At 35.5% G+C, this 11,873-nt stretch overlaps 2 protein-coding genes across 7 annotated transcripts in view; both read right to left on the bottom strand.

Moving 5' to 3' along the window:
- The window catches only part of LOC116843038 (putative fatty acyl-CoA reductase CG8306), an 8,606-nt gene extending 3,111 nt beyond the window's left edge, over positions 1 to 5,495 (bottom strand). For all 5 annotated transcript variants that reach the window (XR_004377819.1, XR_004377821.1, XR_004377820.1 and 2 more), the window contains exons 1-8: positions 5,162 to 5,495; positions 4,900 to 5,016; positions 4,095 to 4,343; positions 3,531 to 3,676; positions 3,145 to 3,450; positions 2,380 to 2,628; positions 1,844 to 2,017; positions 1,672 to 1,752 (exon numbers count right to left, since the gene is read on the bottom strand). Coding sequence is in view for 1 of the 5 variants with exons in the window: in XM_032813042.1 (XP_032668933.1) it covers positions 1,672 to 1,752; positions 1,844 to 2,017; positions 2,380 to 2,628; positions 3,145 to 3,450; positions 3,531 to 3,676; positions 4,095 to 4,343; positions 4,900 to 5,016; positions 5,162 to 5,251 (1,412 nt within the window). In the remaining 4 variants the exon portion in view is untranslated. The remainder of the gene's footprint in view (positions 1 to 1,671; positions 1,753 to 1,843; positions 2,018 to 2,379; positions 2,629 to 3,144; positions 3,451 to 3,530; positions 3,677 to 4,094; positions 4,344 to 4,899; positions 5,017 to 5,161) is intronic.
- A 1,685-nt stretch (positions 5,496 to 7,180) lies between these two features.
- LOC116843009 (fatty acyl-CoA reductase 1-like) overlaps positions 7,181 to 11,873 on the bottom strand; it is an 8,828-nt gene continuing 4,135 nt past the window's right edge. For both annotated transcript variants that reach the window (XM_032812954.1, XM_032812953.1), the window contains exons 4-9: positions 11,630 to 11,775; positions 11,247 to 11,552; positions 10,496 to 10,744; positions 9,959 to 10,138; positions 9,787 to 9,867; positions 7,181 to 7,587 (exon numbers count right to left, since the gene is read on the bottom strand). In XM_032812954.1, coding sequence (XP_032668845.1) covers positions 7,461 to 7,587; positions 9,787 to 9,867; positions 9,959 to 10,138; positions 10,496 to 10,744; positions 11,247 to 11,552; positions 11,630 to 11,775 — 1,089 coding nt within the window. In that variant the 3' untranslated portion in view covers positions 7,181 to 7,460. The remainder of the gene's footprint in view (positions 7,588 to 9,786; positions 9,868 to 9,958; positions 10,139 to 10,495; positions 10,745 to 11,246; positions 11,553 to 11,629; positions 11,776 to 11,873) is intronic.

The following is an 11,873-nucleotide window of genomic DNA, read 5'->3' as shown; positions in this document are numbered from 1 at the left end:
GAGAGAGAGAGAGAGAGAGAGAGAGAGAGAGAGAGAGAGAGAGAGAGAGAGAGAGAGAAAGTGAGAATATCTTTCCAGAGCAATCTATCAGACGCGGGTTACTAATTTCAATAAAGTCCGAATAAATTTCACGATGTGCGAAGTTCCAGGAAATTCAAAGATAACAGCCGCATATTATATAATAAATGTCTAGCATAGTATTAAGTTGATTATGTATTTCCATGAGGAATATCGATTTGAATCTGTCGAACTCGGAAATCCAAAGGGGAGGAAAAAATAAGCGCTTTGCACGAGACAGGGAGCATCGATCATGATTGCAATACGGCCAGATGACGTAGATCCTCGGCGTATTTTACAAGGAAAATTAATGAAGAAGTTAATAATAAGTGAACCAACGTCATGCATAGTAAATAGACAGATCTCGCCTAAGTAGTGATAAGGAGTGCCGTGTTGTGTCGTTACGTAATTAGCTCTCGACCTGAACTTTTCGGAAGTTATTTTCATCTATAAAAAGTTCTTGGGTTCCATTTTTGAACTCTAACCCCAGATCTTGATTTCTTTTAACGACACGCGATAGAAGTCGACACATTTTCTGATATTATATTGTCATTTACGGTCCCTCGTAATAATGGAGAATAAGAGCCTCGTTGCTAATTCCCGTCTGTATGTATGTAAATGTCTGTATGTAAATGTCAGGTTGCGTAAGTGTAAAATGCATAAAATGCAAACACGCAATCGCAGGGAGAGTACGCGACTATAATAAAACTTATTATGAGCAGATATGTAAAAAAGCAGGCGAGAATCTTATATTTAGCAACGTAATAACGTACACGTGAAACAAGAAGACCCAACGGATAATATTAGATCTTTATCGAGTCTTGATTTTTAATATATCACTAAGAAGAATCCTGCGTCAGATCTTGTGACGTCAATCGTGCACGTAAGAATTAGCGATTGTAGGTACGCGTCACGATCGTTTGCATAACATATTCTGTTATATATCCACAGTTGTAATAAGTTGTAAAATAAAACGGAGAGAAAAAATAAAAACAAAAAAAATGGAAGATATCGAAATTCAAGAAAGAAGTCCGCTATCTCTAAGAATACTTTTTGTATTCACAAAGTGAGAAAGAAAATGGAAAGAAAAATCACAAGAAACATCTGGTTCTTCTGTGTAAAACTAAAATTAACAAGGCTCTGAAAATAGCTTGGCCCATGTTACATTTCACGCAAAATTTTCACCACTTGCCAGTGTGCTTCCACGTTACGATCTAATTTTCCACTAACGACGTCACTATCGACCAAACAGTGCGCGTAACTTCGCAACATAAGACGTTTTCGTTCGACAACTCGCCTCAATTCCTCCGTTTGTTTTGGCGATTTCTTCGATTTCCTCCTTTTATAACATTGTGAATGATCTTTTCATGTTACGTTCAGTGTGTGTTGGTGTACGTGTGTGTGCCGTGTATGATGTTACGTTGAATTTTCAGACAGTACCGATAATCTGTTTTACTCGAAATTTGCTACGATAAAAGTTTTACATTTTTAATTGTTTACACCTAAAATGCTACTAATGCGTCGACACTTTGTCGAAAGAAATCAAAATTGCGCGTAACATATAAAAAGTGTCACCAGCAGGAAGCAACTATTTATTCCATAAAATCAACTCACCTCTTGCGATTTCTTTTGGCCACTTCCAGGTTATTCATGTCTTCATTTAGTAAGTAAATTTTTGCACCAATGATTCCATTCCTGGAAGCAGGTATTACAGATAAATCAGACAGACAACAATGCAGAAGAATAGATTATGATTTCATTTGTGAATAGTTATAAATGTACTTACTTGAAGTATTCCCGTATATTGACGTCAACGTAGTTTATTCTGAAATCCTTATTTTCAACGCTAAGCGAATTAATTAGATCCAAGACTTTGGCGTTGTTAAAATTCCATTCGTTCAAAGTAAAATGCGACAAGGCATTATTCGTTATGTACACTTTCCTTTGTAAGTTCAATAACCTGAAAATCGGTTGTTCTGTTGAATATCTCTTTAATGTTTAACATCTGAGAGTCCTACATTGCGTTATATACATGATTTCATTTCAGAAAATCAGATGTGCAATTCGGACTAGCGCAAAATATATAGTGTTTAAGAGATATTGCCAGAAAAATGCATTGTATGTTACTCGTGTTATTCGGAAATGTCTCGAGCTTATATGCTCTCCTCAACATTGACAAAACACTTTTAAAAACAATAAAACAAAAACGTGTTAAAATATGTAAAATATTTACTTCACATAGCTAATTTACTAACGCGACACATCTTGCACTACACTAACATTGAAGACACAAAATTCTGTAGATTTCTAAATCAGTCTTACTTTGGTTTTGCTCCGCACAATATCAGGACACCGTCTATGAATATTGATGGGAGGATATGCAGCAGCAACATTAAAATATAATATAACCATCGACGATTTGTTAACATAGTACTTGGTGACCAAATCGTTGTGTCAAAAGGAATTTCTCGCAAAAGCTCGTACCCCATTTCCTGGATTTGGTTTACACTTAACTTTTTAATCTTGTTCGCCGAGAAGTTGTAAACATGAACCGTTTTATCCTCGGAGATGCTGAGTCAGAAAATACACTGTATGAAAGCTTGTACTAAGTAACTGTCGCAATGTCGTGTAAATATTACATTTGCACGATTCCTATTAGCAAGTTTCAAGCTAGCGGGACTAAAATTCGTATTGATAGTTGTTATTTGAAACTTGTTTCAGGTAAAACACTTAAATGATAATTTAGATTTAGATCTAAGTTTCTTAGTTGAATTGTAATTGCAAATGTAATGTCACATACATTACATTATTCAAATTAAAAACTCTCACCTAACTCTAAATTCAGATTTAAATATTTCATGTTAACACAACATTCAAATTTCAAGTTAAACGACTATTAATTACTATTAATACGATCCTGAGTATTTATCAGTTCAGAGGAGTAAGTTTCAAGTAAAAACTATTAATACTGCTCTAATGAAATTGAGAAGATACAGTTTCTAATATTCCGATCATCACTTCCGTCTACTCGTCAAGCTTATGAAGCGCAAACTATAGACTCGCTAATTTCTCATTTATCGGACATACGTTTTAGTTCCACGTTTCCAGGCTGTTATTATCAATATCTTGATGGCCCAATCTACCGGTACGTAGTCACTGATTATATTAGGATCAGCGTATAATACACGCAAGATACCCTTGCTACCTCCGACCAATGTTCCAATGGGTCCGTTGAAGTTGTCTATCCAACCTTTTATGGGGTCCTCATCCAACATCGATATAACTATCGATGGTCGCAAGATGACGCAGGGAAACGATTCGGAATAATCGTTTATCACTTGCTCCGCCAGCATTTTCGTGAAGACGTAGGTGTTTGGCATCGCACACATATATCTGCAAATAGTCGCGAATGTATTTCAAAGATAACGATGCATGGGGCATAATTTACATAAAGTTTTGCTCTGGTAACTTACTTCATTGTCAGTATTTTCAGGATGTACTCGTCGACGGACTCGGCAATCTCAATCGTCCGCCTCCAATCGATATCCGTGGGATACAGAATGTCGTCGACAACGTATTTGTCAATTTGACAATATGTCGTACTAACGTGCACAAAGACCTTTTAAATCATTCATGTAATTAGCGTACTCGTGACTCCATATTTACCTACTCTCTCCCTCTCTCTTTCTCTCTTTCTTTCTCTCTCTTTCTCTCTCATTTTCTCGTTTCATGTTTCGATATCGACCCGGATAAAGTCGTAATCGGTAGTAAAGTTTGCAGTCTGTCAATGAAAATTTCTCGTACGTGCAATGATATATATATATAATATAGATTGTCACAATTGTTCATTTGAATGAAATACCAGGAGACTTACCAAGATTAATTATTTAATTATGCCGGTAAAATCTACAGTTTGTGTCTGCTTGACGCAAGAAAATTTTCATTTTTGACATATCGTTAAGCAATTTTTCGATATGCATGACTATTCTCGTGATATAATGCTGCGATAAATTCAATTTTGACAAGAGAAGACCTACCACTAAATTTTTCATGCTGCTAGCCAAGATACACAAGTCCCGTGTTGATCGGATGTTGAAAAAAATCGCATCCTTCAAAGAGTCGTCGAATCTCACGCTCGCCGCACTGTGGAATATAACTGACACTCTGTCAATTAACATTTGTCGATCCACAGGCAATAATCCTAAGTCCTCAGTACCTATATCTCCCGCCACAGGAACAAGTTTTTCAAAACAGGATGGTCGCTCGTTTCGTAATTTATCAAATAGCTATAATAGAAACTGACTATTATAAATAAGCAATGGTTGCATTCAACGAAAAACTTGTTTTGTAACTGTTGTAAAATTCGTGAATCTTATTGACTCGTAATGTTGGATAACTTAAGAGCATATCTAGATCAATTTGATTCATAAATTTTACAACAGTTACAAAGCAGAACAAAAGCTGATATTTCTCATTGTTTGTCGTAACCTTCTTCGTTGCTACTTTAAGTTTCGAAGTTTAGAAGAAAAGAGAAAATTTAAGAAATTGAATAGTTTGAGAAATCGAAACAGATCTATCAGACTAACACATATGCAGGCATAGGACTACTCGATTTTCTTTAACACATTCTTTACCACGATTTAAAAAAATCTCTCCATAGATTATCTCAATTTTTTTTCTTTTACCTAATTGTGTAAGATGAACTTAGTTTGATAATGTGGACACAAAAATCGTTGCTTGTACGCCGTACATACGTAACGGTAGTCTTTAGTGAGAGATCGTTGCGTCACAAATACGTAACGCACGATTTTAACACGCACGATTTGTTCAGTACTTTATTACCTTATTAGTTAATAAATTCTTCAGTCTATCATCAATTCCTATTCCTTTCTTTGGTCGCATTAGCAGAAATATCTCCTTGATATCAGGGCAGGATCTTAGTAGTTTTTCGATTAACACCTGTAAAGCAACTTCCAAATGAGCATAAGGGATTGTTAACAGGATGACATTTCTTAACTGACACACCTCTCTCCTCCGTTCCTTCTACACTTGTGTCCCATATTCACTCTCTCAACCGCGACAAACATAAAAATGCCTTACATACCTTACCAATAAAGCCTGTTACACCTGTTATAAATATGCTTCGGCCGGCGAAGAAGCCCGGTATAGACGATTCCGCAGTATCCATCCCCATATTTGAGTAAACAGCGATGATAAATGAGTACAAGAAGAAGTAATCCCTTACGGATGAAAACGTAGAATAGAAGACAACGATGTAATGTTGTTCACTAGAGGATTTTAATTGTTAAGAACGGCCGGTTTGTGATAAAACAATGATATTATTTTACACGATAATCGATGCGACAAGAAAGAAATCGAGAAATCGGTGCGTCACGATCCTACGTTTCTCACGACGAACGAAGGTGTGATCGAATTCAAACGTCGAACACAATGGGTCACTTAATTCAATAAGGCAAGGTAAGGTTCAAAGGACATAAACTCTTCCATATTGATACGTTTATTTCCATATCTCTTACACGTTCAACAACAACACATATACGAACGTATTTGCGCCGAAACGTTATCGGAATAAGCGCGATTGACAAAACAAAATATTGTTTAAACAATTGAAAAATTGATTTTTAGTCATAGATAATCATATTTTGACCAAATGCATTAATCCCAATAATTAGTTTTACCATAACTCTGCTGGCCTGCCCATGGACTGTAATGGGTTAATATCCAAAATGTGTTTGCGCTCCATTTGCGTCAAAATAAATTTTTCATGGAAAAATGCTGTTCCTTTATACTCTATTTTTAAAGAATGTCATTCTATCGTTATCAGAGAATTGACTCGTAGAGAAAATATCGATAAAGAGAATACTTGGAGTGTTCAGAACATTTTGTAAAAAAAATATATATTTTTCGTAATCTTACAAGTAGTGCGATTTCGCTGCATCCAGTCGATCCATTCGTTGAGAAGATAGATCTTGCTGCCAATTACGCAGTAATTATCCATCTTTATAAAAGATGAGAAAGGTAACTTCATTTGTTCGCAAGATAACATCTACTTCACTTGTCAATTAAAAGGATAGCATTGTAAGTTTCTCACTTACTTGTAGTAAACCAAGTCTGGCGTATCCAAAGTCTCGTTGATCGACAGTCGGTAACTCATTTGACAAACTTGACATTTTTTCATTTCGGAACTCCTAGTTTTTCATTGTAAAATAAGCTTAGGTACGATTTATAAATTAGCGTAGGTATGTTTATAAAAATCTTCCTCTGCAATTTCAGCAGTGTGAAAATATAGGTATAGGTAAGGTCAAATAAAATTGGCATAATTATAACATAAACCTTGGACCGACTTGGTCCCAATCTCCTTTATTTATATGTGTTTGACATTTAAAATCGTAGTAAAAAAATTGTAAAATGTTTTACTTAAAATAAGGTACTTTAAGTATATATTTAAAAAAAAATATTTCACACGATTCATTTTCCAAACTCTGCCACCTAGTAAATGTGTAAATAAAGCGCACGTCAAACGTGAACTTCGGTCTTGTTCCGGTCTCATGACCTTCCTGAATATCTAAAAGACTTCATATGCTGCGTAATTAACGAATACATTCTCACTCATGCATGTAAGATCAATATACCAAAAAACGAAAGAAGTTTAGTTTGCACCTCGGTTGTTGGCCTGAAAATGATAGCAATCCATTTATAAATCAGAATGTTATTACGATCAACACTATCACCAACAGGTGATACAAAAATTAATTCCATATCATTATTACGCTGGGGGCCCAGATCATTCCTTCGAAAGAAATCTTCTTCGACGTAAACGTACTAATCTTAAATATTAAATCTCGCCCCGGTCTCATAGTGTGATTGCCCGTACAATTATACACATACAATTATACAATTATACAATTATACACTACGAGAAGCTTGTCTTGCATGTTGCTGACGAGAGTCCTTAAATAAAATGTGGTTGCCTATCGATCTAACACGCTCGGATATAGAGTCATGAGACCATAACAATATCTGCATATGCAATTTTAGGCCAACGATCATTTTTCGGTAAGAAGGCGGAATTGGTACGACATCAATAAAATGTGATTACCAATTACTGTAATACGATATGTTTTATTTCACATGTTGCAGTTTACAGTACTTATGTATTCTTACTTGCCAAGTCACCATGAGCAAAATATTGGATATATCGAACGTAAGTGATGCAAAAATTTTCTTCCTAACTTTTTACCTATAACCATAGCCAATAAGTGATGATGTCGAAAAATCAATCACGCTTGAATAATTAAATATTTATGATTCTGATATCTCAATTATTAATTAAAAAAAATGCTGCAGCCTATTAGCAGGTGTGAATAATTCTGGAGTAATCCTCAGACATTTATATAGAATATATAAGCGATTGCGTTTACGATATTAGATAGGATATTTTTTCTATAAAGTATCCATAAGATGAATGTTATTAATATAGTCTTGATTATATTGTGGAGAAAATCCAACCTGAAACATAAAAAAATATTGTCGTATTAAGCGTCTTGTCTCGTATCTCTCTTGATATACCAGAAACTTTGCAAGCATCGAGAAATTTTTATTTTGTATTTTTAGGCGAACGATAGAAACGAAAAATAACACGCAAATAAAAAGACTTCTTTAGCTTATCGGTCGCTGTTAGTATTTTACAACTCTGAGAATAAATAAATAATCAAACGTCCCGATATTCATTGACACACGACTGACGTTGGAATTATACTTTTCATTTTCTTAATGGAAAAAGGAAAAAAGCAGGATTGCTGACAATTGCGGTAAAAAGACACTAATTCTAGCACTCAAGAATTAAGAATTACTTTGCAATTTGCTTTACAATTAGTTCAAGATCGTTGTATCAGTAAATTCCACAGAATCAACTCTGGCAACTTCTTTGACAAAACATTACAACTAAGATTCCATTTCATTCTGGTTTTCGCCATTATATCGAAAACAATAGCGGGCTTTATGTAATCTGTCTTGAGAGAAAGAGAGTAAGAGAGAGAGAGAGAGAGAGAGAGAGAGAGAGAGAAAGAGAGAGACAGAGAGAGACAGAGAGAGAGAGAAAGTGAGAATATCTTTCCAGAGCAATCTATAAGGCGCGGGTTACTAATTTCAATGTTCGAATAAATTTGCCGATGTACGCGAAGTCCAAAGGGATTCTAGGACAGGTGCGCATTACATAATGTCTAGCGTAGTATCAAGTTGATTACGCATTTCTATAAGGAATACCGACTCAAATTCGTCGAACTCGGAAATCCGAAGGGAAGGAAAAGATAAGCTCTTCGCATAAAACAGGGAGTATCAATCATACTTATAATAATTACGATCAGTTGACGTAGATCCTCGACGCATTATACAAGGAAAATTAATGAAGAAGTTTATAATAAGTGAATCAGCGTGTCATGCATATAGTAAATAGACAGATCTCGCCTATGTGGTGATAAAAAGTTACGTCGTTACGCGTGATTAGCTCTCGACGTAAACTTTTCGTAAATTATTTTCATCTACATCTAATTCTACGGTTCCTTTTTTGTCTCTGATCCCAAATCTTGACATTTTTAGCGACAAGCGATAGAACTCGATACATTTTCTGATATTATGTTGTCCTTTACGGTCGCTGGTAATAATAGAGAATAAGAGCGAGGAGCCTCGCGGCTAATTCCCGTCTGTATGTATACATGTCATGTTGCCCAAGTGCAAAATGCATAAAATGCAAACGCAATTGCAGGGAGAGTACACGACTATAATAAAACTGACTATTAGCAGATATGTAAAAAAGCAGGCGAGAATCTTATATTTAGCAACGCAGTAACGTACGCATGAAACAAAAAAACCCGATAGATGATATTAGATCCTTATTGGATTCTTATTTTTAATATCTCACCAAGCTTGCAAGAGGAATTCTGCGTCGGATCTTGTGACGTCAATCTAGCACGTAAAAATTACTGATTGTAGATGCGTTACACTCGCGTCACGACCATTTCTATAATATGTTCTGTTACACGCTCATAATTATAATAAGTTGTAAAACAAAACAGAGAAACTTGAAAGAAAGAAAAGATATCGAAATTCGCGGGCTATCTAGGAAGATGCCCGCCATCTCTGAGAATACATTTTGTACTCGCAAAAAGAGCGCAAATGGAAAGAAATATTACAAAAAGCATCTGGTCTTTATGAGTAAAACTAAAACTAACAAGGTTCTGAAAATAGCCTGACCCATGTTACAATTCACGCAAAATTTTCACAGGTAGCAAGTGTGCTTCCACGTTACGACCTAATTTTCCACTGACGACGTTATCATCGACCAAACAATACACGTAACTTCGCAACATAAGACGTTTTTGTTCGACAACTCTTCTCAATTTCTCCGTTTATTTTGACGATTTCTTCGACCTTATAACATTGTGAGTGATCTTTTTATGTTACGTCTAGTGTGTGTTTGTATATATGAATGTAGCTTGTACGATATTATGTTGGATTTTCGGGCATTTTACAGATAATCCGTTTTACTCGAAATTCGTAACAATAAAAGTTTCACACTTTTAGTTGTTTGTATCTGAAATACTACTAATGCGTCAATACTTCGTCGAAAGGAAGAAAAATCGTGTATAACATATGAAAAGTTTCACCAGTAGGAAGTTAAGAACTATTTACTCCATAAGGTCAACTCACCTATTGCGTTTTCTTTTGGCTGCTGCCAGGTTATTCATGTCATCATTTAGTAAGTAAACTTTTACACCGATAACTGCGTTCCTAGAAGCAAGTGTTACAGATAAATCAGATAAATACAAATGCAGAAGAACAGATTATGATTTCATCTGTAACTAGTTATAAATATAGTTACTTGCAATATTCCCGTATGTCGTTGTCATATAGGTTGTAGTTTATTCTGAAATTTTTATTTTCAGCACTAAGCATTTCAAATAGATCTAAGAATTTCGAGTTTTTAAAAACCCATTCGTTAAGTAAAAAGTGCGATAATGCACTATTCGTAACATACACTCTCCTTTGTAACTTCAATAACCTGGAAATCAAGTGTTCTGCTAAATATTTTTCTAATGTTTAATAACTGAGACTCCTACATTCTCCTTATATACACGATTTCATTTTAGAAAATTAGATATGCTATTCGGACTAGCGCAAAATATATAGTGTTTAAGAGCCATTGCCAGAAAAACGCATTGTGGATTATTCGGAAATACCTCGAAATTGTACGTGCTCTCCTCAACATCGACAAAACATCTTTAAGAACAATAAAAACAAAAACGCGTTAAAATATGTAAAATATGTACTTTGCATAGCTAGTCTATTAACGCGACACATTTTGCAGTACACTAACACTTAAAACACAAAATTCTGTAAAATTCTAAATCAGTCTTACATTGGTTTTGCTCTGGACAATTTCAGGACACCGTCTACGAATATCGACGGGAGGAAATGCAGCAGCATCATCAAAATGTAATATAACCAACGACGATTTGTGAACGTAACAGTTGGTGACCAAATCATTCTATCAGGAGGAAATTCTTGGAAAATCTCGAACCCTAGCTTCTGAATTTCTTCTATAGTCATTTGTTTAATGTTATTCGCCGAGCAGTTGTAAACATGAACCGTTTTATCCTCGGAGATGCTGAATCAGAAAATACATTCTATGAAAGCTTACGCTAAGTAACTGACATGATATTATGTAAAAATTACGTTTGCACGATTTCGGTTAGCAAGTTTCGAGCTCGCAGGACTAAGGTCCGTACTGATAGTCGTTACTTGAAACTTGTTTCATGTAAGACTTGTTCAGATTTCAATTTAGAGTTAGACCTGCATTTTTCAATTAATTTACGATTGCAAATGTAATGTCACATGTATTATATAATTGAAAAAAAACTCTTACCTATCTCTAAATTCAGAATTGAGTATTTCACGTAAGAAAAATTTCAAGTTCAACGACTATTAATACGAGCCTAAATATTTATCAGTTGAGAGGAATTTTAAGTAGCGTCTATTAATGCGGCCCTAAGAAATTCCGAAGATACAGTTTCTAATATTCCAATCATCACTGCCGTCTACTCGTCAAATTTATGAAGCGCATATTATAGACTCGCTTATTTCTCATTTATCATAAATATCGGACATACGTTTTAATTCCACGTTTCCAGGCTGTTATTATCAATGATTTGATAGCCCAATCTACTGGTATGTAGTCACCTCTTGTATTGGGATTACAGTAAAATACATGCAAGATACCCATGGCACCTCCCAACCACGAACCTATTGGTCCATTGAAGTTGTCTATCCAACCTTTTATGGGATCCTCATCCATCATCGATATAATCACCGTTGGTCGCACGATGACGCAGGGCAACAACTCGGAATAATCGCTTATTACTTGCTCCGCCAACATTTTCGAGAAGACGTAGGTGTTTGGCATCGCTCGTATGTATCTGTAAATATTCGCGAAATTTCGAAGGTGTCGATGAATAGGGTCTGATTTACGCGAGGCTTCGCTCTGGTAACTTACTTCATTGTCAGTATTTTCAGGATGTACTCGTCGACGGACTCGGCAACCTCGATCACTCGCCTCCAATCGATATCCGTGGGATATAGAATCTCGTCGACAACGTGTTTGTCGATTTGACAATATGCCGTGCTAACGTGCACAAAGACCTTTTGAACCATTCACGTAATTAGCGTACTCGTAATTCGATATTTGTTCTCTCTCTCTCTCTCTCTCTCTCTCTCTCTCTCTCTCTCTCTCTCTCTTT

Source organism: Odontomachus brunneus, unplaced genomic scaffold (genome assembly GCF_010583005.1).
Source record: "Odontomachus brunneus isolate Ranch 3 - 2012 unplaced genomic scaffold, Obru_v1 Obru_scaffold_029, whole genome shotgun sequence".
Taxonomy (NCBI): domain Eukaryota; kingdom Metazoa; phylum Arthropoda; class Insecta; order Hymenoptera; family Formicidae; genus Odontomachus; species Odontomachus brunneus.
Note: the sequence above shows the minus strand (reverse complement) of the source record. Positions and strands in the feature narration are given on the sequence as shown.